Below are 17,380 nucleotides of genomic sequence, written 5' to 3'. Positions count from 1 at the left end.
CTAAAAAATGGCTCATTAAGCTTCCAAATCTATGTTTATGTATGTATATTTCATTGTCGTTATGATCTCTGACCGACAACAACAACACCATGCTCATGATGCCATTTTCTCCTTCCTCTATGACGTAGTCTGACTTAGTGCTTAGCTCAGATAAGATAATTATAGTGGGCAATTTTAACATCCACACAGATGCTGAGAACGAAAGTCTTAACACTGCATTTAATCTATTGTTAGACTCGATTGGCTTTGCTCAAAATGTAAATGAGTCCATCCACCACTTTAATCATACCTTAGATCTTGTTCTGACTTATGGTATGGAAATTGAAGACTTAACAGTATTCCCTGAAACTCCCTTCTGTCTGATCATTTCTTAATAACATTTACATTTACTCTGATGGACTACCCAGCAGTGGGGAATAAGTTTCACTAGAAGTCTTTCAGAAAGCGCTGTAACTAGGTTTAAGGATATGATTCCTTCTTTATGTTCTCCAATGCCATATACCAACACAGTGCAGAGCAGCTACCTAAACTCTGTGAGTGAGATAGATTATCTCGTCAATAGTTTAACATCCTCATTGAGGACAACTTTGGATGCTGTAGCTCCTCTGAAAAAGAGAGCCTTAAATCAGAAGTTCCTGACTCCGTGGTATAACTCACAAACTCGCAGCTTAAAGCAGATAACCCGTACGTTGGAGAGGAAATGGCATCTCACTAATTTAGAAGATCTTCACTTAGCCTGGAAAAAGAGTCTGTTGCTCTATAAAAAAGCCCTCCGTAAAGCTGGGACATCTTACTACTCATCACTTATTGAAGAAAATAAGAACAACCCCAGGTTTCTTTTCAGGACTGTAGCCAGGCTGACAAAGAGTCAGAGCTCTATTGAGCCGAGTATTCCTTTAACTTTAACTAGTAATGACTTCATGACTTTCTTTGCTAATAACCATCCCAAAGACATATCGTTATCTTTGGCTGCTTTCAGTGATGCCGGTATTTGGTTAGACTCTTTCTCTCCGATTGTTCTGTCTGCTGAGTTATTTTCATTAGTTACTTCCTCCAAACAATCAACATGTCTATTAGACCCCATTCCTACCAGGCTGCTCAAGGAAGCCCTACCATTAATTAATGCTTCGATCTTAAATATGATCAATCTATCTTTATTAGTTGGCTATGTACCACAGGCTTTTAAGGTGGCAGTAATCACTTGACCCAGCTGTCTTAGCTAATTATAAGCCAATCTCCAACCTTCCTTTTCTCTCAAAAATTCTTGAAAGGGTAGTTGTAAAACAGCTAACTGATCATCTGCAGAGGAATGGTCTATTTGAAGAGTTTCATTCAGGTTTTAGAATTCATCATAGTACAGAAACAGCATTAGTGAAGGTTACAAATGATCTTCTTTTGGCCTCAGACAGTGGACTCATCTCTGTGCTTGTCCTGTTAGACCTCAGTGTTGCTTTTGATACTGTTGACCATAAAATTTTATTACAGACATTAGAGCATGCCATAGGTATTAAAGGCACTGCGCTGCGGTGGTTTGAATCATATTTATCTAATAGATTACAATTTGTTCATGTAAATGGGGAATCTTCTTCACAGACTAAGGTTAATGATGGAGTTCCACAAGGTTCTGTGCTAGGACCAATTTTATTCACTTTATACATGCTTCGCTTAGGCAGTATTATTAGACAGCATTGCTTAAATTTTCATTGTTACGCAGATGATACCCAGCTTTATCTATCCATGAAGACAGAGGACACACACCAATTAGCTAAACTGCAGGATTGTCTTACAGACATAAAGACGTGGATGACCTCTAATTTCCTGCTTTTAAACTCAGATAAAACTGAAGTTATTGTACTTGGCCCCACAAATCTTAGAAACATGGTGTCTAACCAGATCCTTACTCTGGATGGCATTACCCTGACCTTTAGTAATACTGTGAGAAATCTTGGAGTCATTTTTGATCAGGATATGTCCTTCAATGCGCATATTAAGCAAATATGTAGGACTGCTTTTTTGCATTTGCGCAATAGCTCTAAAATTAGAAAGGTCTTGTCTCAGAGTGATGCTGAAAAACTAATTCATGCATTTATTTCCTCTAGGCTGGACTATTGTAATTCATTATTATCAGGTTGTTCTAAAAGTTCCCTGAAAAGCCTTCAGTTAATTCAAAATGCTGCAGCTAGAGTACTGACGGGGACTAGAAGGAGAGAGCATATTTCACCCATATTGGCCTCTCTTCATTGGCTTCCTGTTAATTCTTATAAGGTTTTGAATAATCAGGTCCCATCTTATCTTAGGGACCTCATAGTACCATATCACCCCAATAGAGCGCTTCGCTCTCGGACTGCAGGCTTACTTGTAGTTCCTAGGGTTTTTAAGAGTAGAATGGGAGGCAGAGCCTTCAGCTTTCAGGCTCCTCTCCTGTGGAACCAGCTCCCAATTCAGATCAGGGAGACAGACACCCTCTCTACTTTTAAGATTAGGCTTAAAACTTTCCTTTTTGCTAAAGCTTATAGTTAGGGCTGGATCAGGTGACCCTGAACCATCCCTTAGTTATGCTGCTGTAGACTTAGACTGCTGGGGGGTTCCCATGATGCAATGAGTGTTTCTTTCTCTTTTGCTCTGTATGCACCACTCTGCATTTAATCATTAGTGATTGATCTCTGCTCTCTTCCACAACATGTCTTTTTCCTGGTTCTCTCCTTCAGCCCCAACCAGTCCCAGCAGAAGACTGCCCCTCCCTGAGCCTGGTTCTGCTGGAGGTTTCTTCCTGTTAAAAGGGAGTTTTTCCTTCCCACTGTCGCCAAGTGCTTGCTCACAGGGGGTCGTTTTGACGTTGGGGTTTTTCCGTAATTATTGTATGGCTTTTGCCTTACAATATAAAGCGCCTTGGGGCAACTGTTTGTTGTGATTTGGCGCTATATAAATAAAATTGATTTGATTTGATTTAGTCAAAGCTTGTGGTTGTGTGGGCTTCCCACAAATGTGTGTATCACGTGGGCCTTGATTTCATTTCTTTTCATTTCGATTATGCGCTGTGTTTTTAAGACAGGTGGACAGCAAGGCAAGCGATCATCCATTCAGAATTGTTCATTTGTGATTGATGCCCAAACATTTCTTCTATCACGGCTTCTTGTTGAGATATTTGAACCAGTAGCTGGTACAGTCACATGCGCAAGGTTTTTTTTTTTTTTTCCTGATTTTCAGGTACAAAAAAGGAGTGCTTGAGACTTTTGAAGTCATTTTTACACAGTTCAGTATCATCATTTTGTGAAAAAGCGGTCATTTTGTGGCTAAAACACGTTGTATGGCTCTCAGAAGTGCAGAGGTTTTGGCTTTTTAGAAATGTTATGTTTGACTGAGTCAAATTTATTGGCTGACATGAGTAAAGTTTTTGTTTTTTAAGTGGAGTGGTTGTGAAGCACAAATTTGTTTTTATTATCTCTTATATTATCGCTATTGTTTTATTCAAAACCATGAAATATATATCCACCCATAAATATAGCTGATATTTCACTTTTTAATAGTGTCCTATCAATGATAACGCTTTATCAGCTTTTGACTTGAATTAAAAAAAAAAACAAAAAAAAAAAACCCTTCTTCGGCATCTACCGAAGAATCTATCTCATCCATTTATTTAATGTTAGTGAAGATATTCAACTAAAATGCCTTTTTATCACCCTTGGAAACTTGAAAATTTTGTTTAAAGAAAAAAAGTCCCCTCCAATATAAAAACATCAAAAAACAAAAAAACATAAAGATAAAACCAAAAAACATAAAGATAAAACCAAACCAAAGTTATTCTTTTTTACGGTTACCTTACAAAATGCCTGACATATATATTTTAAAGGGTTCAAATTAGATACAATATTGCCACAGTGTTGTGCATGTTGCAAAACCTGACTTCTCTTCATTAAAAATTTGGTCCCCTCTGAGACATCAAAGTGTGGGGAAGGACTCGGATGGGATTTTTGGAGAGATGAAGGCATCAGAGTCCAACAGCATCTACATTTCTGCCTTTATTAGGGATTTGTTTCTGTGATAAGTAACATATTTTCTGAATAGGATAAGCTTTAGTTTTGACCCCGTGACACACTTTGGGTCCCCTTTAAGATAAAAGTGCCTTTATTTTGTTTTTTTTTTGGTTTTTTTACTTTAACATTAACAAAAAATTCGGCTGCTTTTTATGCACAACTGGGTTTGTATGATTAATGAAAGTAAAGCTGGAAAAGAGAAAGTAGTTGTGTGACATTCAGGGTTCAGCTGATGTTATTTGTGACTCACTCTGGACGCACACGTGCAGACACGGCCGGAAAACATTCAAATGAAAATATTGACAACGAGCAGGAAATGAGGATGTCTGCACGATTATTAAAGATAAAATTAGTTTCTTTGTTTTGTGAGGGACGGCAGACGTATGTTAAGAGGAAAAATGTCACTGACATTTACGTGGCTCTGGAAATACAATTTCTCCAAGTCTGCTATGATGGATTTTATCTTTATTTATTTATCTAAAACATTTGGCTGATACACAATAAGCTTGAGCTGAAAGTGTCAGTTTTAAATGGCAGAGTGACTTATTTCTTCAAATTCCAACTTCTGCACTTTCCAGCAACAAATCCACTTGTGAGGAAAATGTTGATAAATGATAAGGCTGATGGGGCAAAATGAGAAAATTGTTGGGAAAGTGTAGGTACACGGACCCACAACAGGGGGCGCAAATGAACGGACAATGGAGGAAGTCAAATAACAACACTTTACTGTTGTGAATGGGCACAACAAACACAACAGATTACAACAATAGACAACAAGTCAAATCACAGAAGGTGTCGTGTGGGCAGGCTCGAAGATAGAAGACGTCTGTCCAAAGCAGAACCGGAACCACACGATTTCCTCCGCCACCAGACCCCGGGAATACTGGAGCCGCCAAGTCCCGAACTCCCAGGTGGCCACTGCCTCCGCGTGTCGGACCTGGTACTGCTGGCGAGGAACAAAAAACAATTAAATGTGGGCGCGTTTGCACCCAGCAATCCACACGGCAGGAAAACTACCTCCACCTCTCGTTGGAAAGAGTCTGCTATATAATGCACAAAAGTCACAAAAGGTTACTGAAAAGATCTCACGGTCAGCTGAGAACGTTACCTTCCAGGTAGAACGATATCTCGGCAAAGAGGTGGAGACGTCGTCCTGCTGATGTACCCCTGCTGATCAGGTGATTGGTAACAGCTGTTGCAGGTGATGCGTGACAGCTGTCACCCTGGCTGCTCCTGTGAGGCGGCTGCACCCTCTGGTGCCTGGAGCCCGCACTCCAGACAGGGCGCCCTCTGGTGGTGGGCCAGCAGTACCTCCTCTTCTGGCGGCCCACACAACAGGACCCCCCCCTCAACGGGCGCCTCCTGGCGCCCGACCAGGCTTGTCCAGGTGGCGGCGGTAGAAATCGGCCAGGAGGGCCGGGTCCAGGATGAAGCTCCTCTTCACTCAGGAGCGTTCTTCGGGACCGTACCCCTCCCAGTCCACCAAATACTGGAAGCCCCGGCCCATCCTACGGACATCCAAGAGCGGCTCGCCATCGATGATCCGGGCAGGAGGCGGTGCCGGACCCGGAGTACAGAGGGGTGAGGTGTGATGCAGTTTGACACGGGATACATGAAACACAGGATGGATCCGCAGTGAGGCCGGAAGCTGAAGCCTCACTGCGGCTGGACTGATGACCTTAAGGATCTTGAATGGGCCAATATAACGGTCCTGTAGCTTGGGGGAGTCCACTTTGAGGGGAATGTCCTTTGTGGATAACCACACCTCCTGCCCTGGCCGATACGCAGGGGCCGGGGTCCGCCGACGGTCTGCATGGGCTTTTGCCCTCGTCCGGGCCTTTAGCAAAGCAGAACGGGCGGCACGCCACACCCGACGGCACTTCCGTAGGTGGGCCTGGACCGAGGGCACACCGACCTCTCCCTCAACCACCGGAAACAACGGGGGCTGATACCCCAGACACACCTCAAAAGGGGAGAGGCCGGTGGCTGAAGACACCTGGCTGTTATGGGCATACTCGATCCAGGCCAAATGGGTACTCCAGGCCGCCGGGTGCGCGGCAGTCACGCAGCGCAAGGCCTGTTCCACCTCCTGGTTTACCCGTTCTGCTTGCCCGTTGGTCTGAGGGTGGTACCCGGACGAGAGACTCACCGTGGCCCCCAGTTCCCGGCAGAAGCTCCTCCAGACTTGCGAGGAGAACTGGGGACCGCGATCGGAGACGATGTCTGTTGGAATCCCATGCAGCCGGACGACGTGGTGGACCAGGAGGCTGTTGGGAGCTTCGGGAGGGCCACGAAGTGGGCCACCTTGGAGAATCGGTCCACTATCGTGAGGATGGTGGTGTTACCCTGGGACGGCGGGAGGCCCGTGACAAAATCCAGGCCGATGTGGGACCAGGGGCGATGAGGCACAGGCAGCGGCTGGAGTAGTCCTGATGCCCTGCGATGGTCAGCCTTGCCCCTGGCACAGGTGGTGCAGGCCTGGATATAATCCCGGACGTCAGCCTCTAGGGACGCCCACCAGAAGCGCTGCCGGACAACTGCCACGGTTCTTCGCACCCCTGGATGACAGGAGAGCTTGGAGCCGTGACAGAAGTCCAGGACTGCAGCCCTAGCTTCTGGTGGGACGTATAGTTTGTTCTTCGGCCCAGTTCCGGGGTCCGGGCTTCGTGCCAGGGCCTCCCGGACAGTTCTCTCTACGTCCCAGGTGAGGGTGGCCACGATAGTGGACTCCGGGATGATGGGTTCCGGTGGATCCGACAACTCCGCTTTGACTTCATCTTCATGTACCCGGGACAAGGCATCCGATCTCTGGTTTTTGGTCCCGGGACGGTAGGTGATCCGGAAGTCAAAACGGCCGAAGAACAGTGACCAGCGGGCTTGCCTGGAGTTCAGCCGCTTGGCGGTCCTGATATACTCCAGGTTCCGGTGGTCAGTGAAAACCGTGAATGGCACGGACGTTCCCTCCAACAGATGTCTCCACTCTTCAAGAGCCTCTTTCACCGCAAGGAGTTCTTGATTGCCGACGTCATAGTTCCGTTCGGCCGGGGTCAACCTGCGGGAAAAATAGGCACACGGGTGAAGGACCTTATCGGTCTTCCCGCTCTGGGAAAGCACAGCTCCTATCCCTGAGTCCGAGGCGTCCACTTCAACCACTAACTGGCGACTAGGATCGGGCTGCACCAGAACGGGTGCAGACGAGAAGCGCCGTTTCAACTCCTTGAACGCGGCATCGCAACGATCCGACCAGGTGAAGGGGACTTTTGGTGAGGTCAGGGCTGTCAGGGGGCTAACTACCTGACTGTAGCCCTTAATGAACCTCCTGTAGAAATTTGCAAAGCCGAGGAACTGTTGCAGCTTCCTACGGCTAGTGGGTTGGGGCCAGTCTCTCACCGCCGCAACCTTGGCCGGATCAGGAGCGACGGAGTTGGGGGAGATGATAAACCCCAGGAAGGACAAAGATGTGCGGTGAAACTCACACTTCTCGCCCTTCACAAACAGCCGGTTCTCCAACAACCGCTGCAGGACCTGACGTACATGCCGGACATGAGTCTCAGGATCCGGAGAAAAGATGAGTATATCGTCTAGATATACGAAGACGAATCGGTGCAGGAAATCCCGCAAGACATCATTAACTAATGCTTGGAACGTCGCGGGGGCGTTTGTGAGGCCGAACGGCATGACCAGGTACTCAAAGTGACCTAATGGGGTGTTGAATGCCGTCTTCCATTCGTCTCCTTTCCGGATCCGAACCAGGTGATACGCATTTCTAAGATCCAGCTTAGTAAAGATTTTGGCTCCATGCAGGGGGGTGAACACGGAATCTAATAATGGCAACGGGTATCGGTTGCGAACCGTAATCTCATTCAGCCCCCTGTAATCAATACATGGACGAAGTCCGCCATCTTTCTTGCCCACAAAAAAGAAACCTGCCCCCATCGGGGAGGTGGAGTTCCGGATCAGCCCGGCAGCTAATGAGTCCCGGATGTAGGTCTCCATTGATTCGCGCTCAGGTCGTGAGAGGTTGTACAGCCTGCTGGACGGGAACTCAGCGCCTGGAACCAAATCAATGGCACAATCGTACGGACGGTGCGGGGGAAGGGTGAGTGCCAGATCCTTGCTGAAGACGTCAGCAAGATCGTGGTACTCAACCGGCACTGCCGTCAGATTGGGAGGGACTTTGACCTCCTCCTTAGCCTGGGAACCGGGAGGAACCGAGGATCCTAAACACACCCGATGGCAGGTTTCGCTCGACTGAACCACCACCCCAGACGGCCAATCGATCCGGGGATTGTGCTTTAACATCCATGGGATGCCCAAAATCACGCGGGAGGTAGAAGGAGTTACAAAAACTCAATCTCCTCCCGGTGGTTTCCAGACACCACCAGAGTTACTGGTTGTGTCTTGTGTGTGAGTAAAGGGAGGAGGGTGCCATCTAGTGCCCGCACCTGCAATGGCGAAGGAAGTGCCACCAGAGGGAGCCCTACCTCCTTTGCCCATTCGCTGTCTAGCAGATTCCCTTCTGACCCCGTGTCCACCAGTGCTCAGGCTTGAAGGGTTAAATCCCCGCTCAGGATTGTGACTGGGAGTCGTGTGGCAATTTGTGTGTGTCTCACTTGAATGTCTTGACCCCCCCTTAGTCCAGTCTCTAAGGGCGAGTGTTGACGTCTTGGCCGTTTGGGGCAGTCTCTCTGTGTGTGCTCTGTTGAGCTGCAGAGAAAACACTCTCCACGGATCAGCCTCCCCATTTTGGCCCTGTGCGTTTCCCTAACAACGTCAACAGGGGGAGATGTTGCCCCACAAAGCGCTGCGGCTGTGGAGCGTGGGGAGGGCGGCCCCTTTTCGAACCCGGAAGGGAGAGGGGCGGTGCGTATCCGGTCACGTCCTTCGCCTCGCTCCCGACGGCGTTCCTCTAACCGATTGTCTAATCGTATAACGAGATCAATAAGCCCGTCCAAATCCCGCGGTTCGTCCTTAGCCACCAGGTGCTCCTTCAGGACCAACGATAGTCCGTTTACGAAGGCGGCGCGGAGGGCAGTGCTATTCCAGCCGGACCTCGCAGCCGCGATGCGGAAGTCAACTGCATAAGCAGCTGCGCTCCGGCGCCCCGTCTCATTGACAGCAGCACGGCTGAAGCGGTCTCTCCTCTATTTGGGTGATCAAACACTGTTCTGAACTCCCTCACAAACCCATCATATGTCAGAAGGAGCCGTGAATTTTGCTCCCAGAGCGCTGTAGCCCAAGCGCGTGCCTTGCCGCGAAGCAGATTAATCACATAAGCTATCTTACTAGCATCAGTCGCGTACATGACGGGACGTTGTGCGAAGACGAGCGAACACTGCATAAGAAAGTCTGCGCATGTCTCCACACAACCCCCGTACGGTTCTGGAGGGCTTATGTATGCTTCAGGGGAAGGTGGGAGGGGTCGTTGAACGACCTGTGGAACGTCACTATTGCGCACAGGATCGACAGGAGGGGGAGCCGCAGCAGCGCCCTGAGGGCGCGCTTCCACCTGCGCGGCGAGAGCCTCCACCCTGCGGTTAAGGAGGACGTTCTGCTCGGTCATCAGATCCAGCCGAGCCGTAAAAGCGGTGAGGATTCGCTGCAACTCACCGATCATTCCTCCTGCAGACGCCTGTGCGCCCTGCTCTTCCATTGGCCGTTCAACGGCCGGTCGACGCCCCTCGGGGTCCATGACGTTGGCCGAGATATCCTGTTGGGAAAGTGTAGGTACACAGACCCACAACAGGGGGCGCAAATGAACGGACAATGAAGGAAGTCAAATAACAACACTTTACTGTTGTGAATAAGCACAACAAACACAACGGATCACAACAATAGACAACAAGTCAAATCACAGAAGGTGTCGTGTGGGCAGGCTCGAAGATAGAAGACGTCTGTCCAAAGCAGAACCGGAACCACACGATTTCCTCCGCCACCAGACCCCGGGAATACTGGAGCCGCCAAGTCCCGAACTCCCAGGTGGCCACTGCCTCCGCGTGTCGGACCTGGTACTGCTGGCGAGGAACAAAAAACAATTAAATGTGGGCGCGTTTGCACCCAGCAATCCACACGGCAGGAAAACTACCTCCACCTCTCGTTGGAAAGAGTCTGCTATATAATGCACAAAAGTCACAAAAGGTTACTGAAAAGATCTCACGGTCAGCTGAGAACGTTACCTTCCAGGTAGAACGATATCTCGGCAAAGAGGTGGAGACGTCGTCCTGCTGATGTACCCCTGCTGATCAGGTGATTGGTAACAGCTGTTGCAGGTGATGCGTGACAGCTGTCACCCTGGCTGCTCCTGTGAGGCGGCTGCGCCCTCTGGTGCCTGGAGCCCGCACTCCAGACAGGGCGCCCTCTGGTGGTGGGCCAGCAGTACCTCCTCTTCTGGCGGCCCACACAACAAAAATACTGAATTTTAACCATTTTACTTGTGCCATATTTCCTCAGTGCCCTGTTCCTGATCCAGATTATAAAATTTATATTCATCATTTTCAAAGATACACTTAAAATATATATATATATATATATAATCTTCTGTACGTCGCTCCAAACATCATCCACATATGAATTTGTGTCACATGATAGTTTAAATGAAAAAAGGGAGCTGAGTTCAAGTAGAAATGAACACCTGAGGCGATCACAGGAATCTGGGAAATTCCCACAAAAATTGTTTTCTCAAACACATCATAAATAACAGATATCCTTGCATACTTTCCATATGTACAGTTTGATCTAGAACCATTTGTTTTTGTTTTTTACAGTAGAAATACTAACTTGCACATGTGAAAAACTTCCATTTGAAACACACAATCACAGCAGTCTGCCGCACTTGTCAACACACGTGCATGTGCAGCTGCATGCTGTGTTGCAAATTACACTTTTTTATATTCATGCTTAAATATGTTATTACAGCAATGACAAAAAGATATTTGACACCAAATGTGTTTCTGCTTTGGCACCTCCGGTGATGATTGATTTGATGATATTTTGATTGGTTTGTGTGTGGTTCACTGCATGCACCAAGCTGTGTGTAACCAATCCTATCTGCAGTTTCAAGTGTAGCGGGATGAAAGTCCCGGGTCCCAATTGAAAAGACGTTCCCGCTAGCTTGGCTAAAGGGGGAGTTCCCCTTTGGCTGACCTGGTAGAGGAACGGTCTTTTGTGCGAGCCGCGTGGGTTCGATCCCCATCGTCGTCCCGGCCACGAAGGTCCTGCTGCTTCACAAGTATGGTGCAGAATATGGGGAAAAATGTGCATATGCATAAAGTTTGTTGCAGTGACAGAGATTTTTGCAAATAGTATCACTTACTGGACATATAACATTCCTAGTGAGGCTACAACTGCAGCAGTTGAGGCTGGTAGTGAGTGTAATCACACATTAGATAGAGTAGATAAGGGTTCCATAACTGTACCCATTGGCACATTTTTCCAAAAATGACCCTATGAGGCAGATAAATGGTTAAGGTAAAAATTGTGAACCCTACTTTTATTTTAAAGGTTCAAAATCATTGCTGATGATCTTCAAAGGTGAGTTGTTCGTACCCCAGGAGGGTACAGCTGGAGAGATAAGGCACTGCACCCTTTTAGGTCCAATCCCGCACCTTGATTTCTTAGTGCATTGAGCACATGGAGGAATTTGATTGGATGGTGTGGGTTAGCTGACCTTTTATCTGTCAACACTGTGGGTGAGCAGATGAATGAAGCTGACATTTGTAAAACCAACAAGCTGAAGTGATGCAAAGCTGCATTTCTGCAAATGTGAAAAAGCAATTTCTCCAAACATCACATAGAAACATGGAGAAATTCCTTTGGCTTCCCTCCACTGATCGCGTGCAGTTTGATAAAACGTCACATTTTGACACGTCGGGGGGTGATGTCCAGCATCAAGCACATTATGGGCATGATGTCCCCCTTTGGTTCTGGGAAAGTCAATTTCACAAAAGTCCAACAGAGGATTCGGAGTAATGGAATGTCACTGAAAGTAGGTGTCAAAGGGAAAAGTAATTCAAACTGTTAGACACATCACTGCGCCTGAGCTAGTACCTCAGATATGTCCCACTCCATCCGAGAATTATGCATCACATGCTCACCCATCCAAGATATATCCGGTCTGTAATAACATCTGTTCTTTTGTTTTTCATTTACCCACCTGTGTGTTCCTCCGTCTAGCCGTTGACTGCATGGTGTCCGAGTGGTCTGAGTGGGCAGAGTGCAACAAATCCTGTGGGAAAGGACACACCATCCGGACCCGCATGATCAAACTGGAGCCCCAGTTTGGAGGCAGCACCTGTCCCGAGACCATCCAGAGGAAGAAATGCAAAATCAGGAAGTGTCGGATGAAAACGAAGGAGGAGAGAGGAGGGGGAAATAGGAGACGACGGGGTAAACAGGGAAGAGACGCTGCAGTGGATCAACAACCAGGTTCTGTTCAGTATCATCGCTCTGGTTTTACTTATGATGAGTTTAAAAACAGTTTGCAGCATAAAAAAAAAGAAGTCCTTTGTTTTTACAGAAAAATTCTGGCAGCTGTGGTTGCCAGGGGAATTCTGTAAAAATGAGTGAATATGTAAATGGTTTTACATAAAAATATGTAAATTTTACAGTGCAAACCTGTAATTTGTCTATTTAGAAGATAAAATCTCTGCAAAACGATCACCTTTAAACAGACACATCACCTCCTTTTTCAAACCCTTAATCAGTATTTTACTGTATTTGTGAAAATTCTTATCTGTAAAGTCTAACTGTATTATACAGTTTTCGGTATTACAGTTTTTCTGTGTTTAAACTACAGTCATTTGTAAATTCTACAATGGTATGTGATTATTTTAACATATGTGTACTGTTAAATTCACAGTTCAGTTTTATTCCTCATTTTACACATTGTTGCTGTAAATTTAACACAACTCTGTTGTTTTTCATTTACAGTTTTTTTATGTTGTGATTTCACAGAATTCCCCCATTAATTTCATAGACTTTTTTTAACAGTGTATTGATCTTTTGCACGCTGGGGAGGGAGGCTTGATAATAGCTCAGCTTAATGCTAACTTTAAAATTGAAAATGACATAGACATGCTAACGCGTTAGCATCGGTCCTGTTTTTAAGTTCTAAAATACAGTAGTGTTCAGAATAATAGTAGTGCTATGTGACTAAAAAGATTAATCCAGGTTTTGAGTATATTTCTTATTGTTACCTGAGAAAAAAGGTACCAGTAGATTCAGTAGATTCTCACAAATCCAACAAGACCAAGTATTCATGATATGCACACTCTTAAGGCTATGAAATTGGGCTATTAGTAAAAAAAAGTAGAAAAGGGGGTGTTCACAAAAATAGTAGCATCGGCTGTTGACGCTAGAAACTCAAAACTATTATGTTCAAACTGCTTTTTTAGCAATCCTGTGAATCACTAAACTAGTATTTAGTTGTATAATCAGTTTTTCATGATTTCTTCACATCTGCGAGGCATTCATTTTGTTGGTTTGGAACCAAGATTTTGCTCGGTTCTAGTGTGCTTGGGGTCATTGTCTTGTTGAAACACCCATTTCAAGGGCATGTCCTCTTCAGCATAAGGCAACATGACCTCTTCAAGTATTCTGACATATCCAAACTGATCCATGATACCTGGTATGCGATATATAGGCCCAACACCATAGTAGGAGAAACATGCCCATATCATGATGCTTGCACCACCATGCTTCACTGTCTTCACTGTGAACTGTGGCTTGAATTCAGAGTTTGGGGGTCGTCTGACAAACTGTCTGCGGCCCTTGGACCCAGAAAGAACAATTTTACTTTCATCAGTCCACAAAATATTCCTTCATTTCTCTTTAGGCCAGTTGATGTGTTCTTTGGCAAATTGTGACCTCTTCTGCACATGTCTTTTATTTAACAGAAGGACTTTGCGGGGGATTCTTGCAAATAAATTAGCTTCACACAGGCGTCTTCTAACTGTCACAGCACTTACAGGTAACTCCAGACTGTCTCTGGTTTTTTTGTCCATTTTAAAGCATTGGAGATCATTGTAGATGAACAGCCTATAATTTTTTGCACCTGCGTATAAGTTTTCCCCTCTCCAATTAACTTTTTAATCAAACTACGCTGTTCTTCTGAACAATGTCTTGAACGTCCCATTTTCCTCAGGCTTTCAAAGAGAAAAGCATGTTCAACAGGTGCTGGCTTCATCCTTAAATAGGGGACACCTGATTCACACCTGTTTGTTCCACAAAATTAACAAACTCACTGACTGAATGCCACACTATTATTATTGTGAACACCCCCTTTTCTACTTTTTTTTTACTAATAGCCCAATTTCATAGCCTTAAGAGTGTGCATATCATGAATGCTTGGTCTTGTTGGATTTGTGAGAATCTACTGAATCTACTGGTACCTTGTTTCCCATGTAACAATAAGAAATATACTCAAAACCTGGATTAATCTTTTTAGTCACATAGCACTATTATTATTCTGAACACTACTGTACATCTATCGACTGTTTCAGAAGACCATAACAGGTCGGTTTAACATAAAAAAGGTAAATATTACTCACAGACATATGCTCTTTGGGGTTTTAGCGGTGAAAAATTATGATAAAGCAAAATAAAACAAAGAACCAACAAAGCAGCAGATTGAAGATCGAAGCACTGCTTCATTGGTTCAAGGTTCAAAGCAAACCCGCGATGCAGAAACGGTTGATTATACAGACCTGCTGCAGGGTCTGTAACAAGTGTAGAGAAATGATAATTTTCCTGACAAACACCCCCAAAAACGGCCACTCTGAAGGACCGATAAGGGAATCGTTAAGCAAAAAGACTATTGATATCGGTGGGTCGAATAATTTCTTAAAGATACCGAAAAGAACCAGTTCCCGACACGCAACCCTAACAGCAACACACTTTTTAAAAAAAATAAAACTCACATTAAAGACTCATGATTATCTTAGTTAAACTCACCTCCATAACGACACAATGTTGCAAACGAGTTGCTCGTTGCTTGTCCACTCCACCACCCGCAAACACTTGTTTTACACTGACAATGAAATCCTGGCCTCCCCAGCGAGAACATGATTGTGTGCGAGATTTGACACCATAAAGCCGTCTATAAATTGTGAGATTTAGAACACACAAAACAGACTTCAGACACTAGGGGCGCTATTGTGATGATCAGTGCTATAAGTGCATTGTATAAGTATCAGTGCATGTGCATCAGTTATCCTTATGACATATAGAAAAAATTGACCCATGATGCATTACTTTGTCAACATCCAGATTTTTTTTCAGTCCGATGAATTTCCAGGCCCATTGTTTATAATGCTTGACATCAAGGTTTTATTTTTTTAATTGTTTTAAATCATTACGTGTCTATGAGAAAGCCGCACAAGTTTATTAAGTTTTGCAAGAGTGTGAGGTGAAGGTTTGGAGAGGAGTGACATCACATTTGGAATCTCAACGGGCCACCTGTGGCGTGGACACAGGACTTTATAGCAGTTAACATTTGTGACAGCTTATTGACTGCAGCTGGACAAATGAAAGAATCAAAAGACGCAAGGGTGATGATGGCAATCAGATGTTTAATCACCATTTTGAAGTTATGAAGCTCTGTGAAGCAGAAAGCGGCGTCGGACAACACAATGGGTTTCTAGCAATTTAACAGCTTTGCACTGGCCTATTTGAGCGTACCAGCAGCCACCAAAGCTCCCTGAGGGGAAGCAGTTCAGTGCCTCATTCCTGTAACATCTCATCCTCATCTATGTGAGCACCTTCATCTGCTGCAAGTAACGCACGGGGAAGAGTTGTTAAAATTTTGAAGGAAATCTGGATTTGTTTCAAAATCTCTTGCCTTTATCCTCTTTCCTGGCATGAACTGGCTTTATGACATCACAATGAGATACTAATATTCTGCACAAAGGCTTAAAGACAATTTTTATCCCATGCATAATGTTTTTATCAGTATCACCAGCCTTGCACTTTGTTGCTTTGGATTCAACCTCCCTGATTGTTTGACTTTTATTCTGACAGATTGCAGGATGCAGCCATGGACCATCTGGACGGACTGTACCAAACCATGTGGAGGGGGGATCCAGCAGAGGTTCATGTTTGTGAAGAAAAGAGAAAAAAATGCAGCGTTGACCAACTGTAAGGACAGGAAGGAGATACGTGCCTGCAACGTTCATCCCTGCTAGGGGGCGCTACTGAACCAGATCAGGAAAAAGGGTTTAATATCTGACTGAAGATGATATTGATTAATTTGGTAAAGATGATCATGTGGTTCAGGTGTTGTGTACATGGCAGGCGATGATTACTGTGGCGCCAAGTGAAGAAGCTGAGCTGATTAGTGAAGCAGTTGTAGATATGTAGTTGACAGGGTTCGGGATACATTAGAACCAAAAGAAAATATTAGAGTTACTGTATAAATGACACCACGTGTGTAATGACTAAAAGCCACTTTCCCTATTCAAGCGATGGATGGAGATGTTTTATACTGTTACAGTGAGTCTTTATATTCCGTACTGCTGTTTTATTTGTCATTTCAGCCCATGTAGCATTACTTGGACAACGCTCTCACGCCGTCAGAAGATCCAACTTCAGCATGTGCAGCAAACATGATTTCATCCCCACATAATGCTTTATCTGCCGTGACGGCAAAATGACTGTAACCTGCCTTTCACTTTTCCTGAAAGCACACACAGGTGTGCGTGAGTGTTCTGTCAAAGAAATTGTTAGCCCGACAACCAGCCTGAATTAGGCCGGATACTGGCCTCTCTCTCCTAGCCTGTGATTGGTTGGTGGCCAAGACGCTGACTTTGGTGCGTGGCGCATTATGAAGCTTAAAATACAACAACGGTGACCCTGGACTGTTGAACAACTGAAGTCGTACATCAAAAAAGAATGGGAAAGAATTCCACCTACAAAGCTTCAACAATTAGTGTCCTCAGTTCCCAAACGCTTATTGAGTGTTGTTAGAAGGAAAGGTGATGTAACACAGTGGTAAACATACCACTGTCCCAACTTTTTTGAAACGTGTTGCAGGCATCCATTTCAAAATGAGCAAATATTTCCACAAAAACAATAAAGTTTATCAGTTTGAACATTAAATATCTTGTCTTTGTGGTGTATTCAATTCAATATAGGTTGAAGAGGATTTGCAAATCATGCATTCTGTTTTTATTTACATTTTACACAACGTCCCAACTTCATTGGATTTGGGGTTGTAAATGGCGGCCAGTATCTGGCCTAATTCAGGCCAGTTGTCGGGCTAAGAAATTGTATGAAGCATTGTTATGGTGTGTTCACGTGTTGCTGGAAGAAAAACAGTCATGTCAGTTGCAGACTTTGGACGATGACGTGAA

At 45.1% G+C, this 17,380-nt stretch overlaps 1 protein-coding gene across 2 annotated transcripts in view; it reads left to right on the top strand.

The window, feature by feature from the left end:
• Positions 1-16,486, top strand: part of LOC117516279 (spondin-1-like) — a 253,559-nt gene extending 237,073 nt beyond the window's left edge. The window contains exons 15-16 of one of the 2 annotated variants that reach the window (XM_034177214.1): positions 12,207-12,458; positions 16,050-16,486. In XM_034177214.1, the coding sequence (XP_034033105.1) occupies positions 12,207-12,458; positions 16,050-16,213 (416 nt within the window). In that variant the 3' untranslated portion in view covers positions 16,214-16,486. The remainder of the gene's footprint in view (positions 1-12,206; positions 12,459-16,049) is intronic. The other variant, XM_034177215.1, reaches the window with a different exon arrangement.
• The last annotated feature ends 894 nt before the right edge of the window (positions 16,487-17,380 follow it).

This window comes from Thalassophryne amazonica, chromosome 8 (assembly GCF_902500255.1).
Source record: "Thalassophryne amazonica chromosome 8, fThaAma1.1, whole genome shotgun sequence".
Taxonomy (NCBI): domain Eukaryota; kingdom Metazoa; phylum Chordata; class Actinopteri; order Batrachoidiformes; family Batrachoididae; genus Thalassophryne; species Thalassophryne amazonica.
The sequence above is the reverse complement of the archived record's forward strand: the minus strand, read 5'-3'. Positions and strand labels throughout refer to the sequence as shown.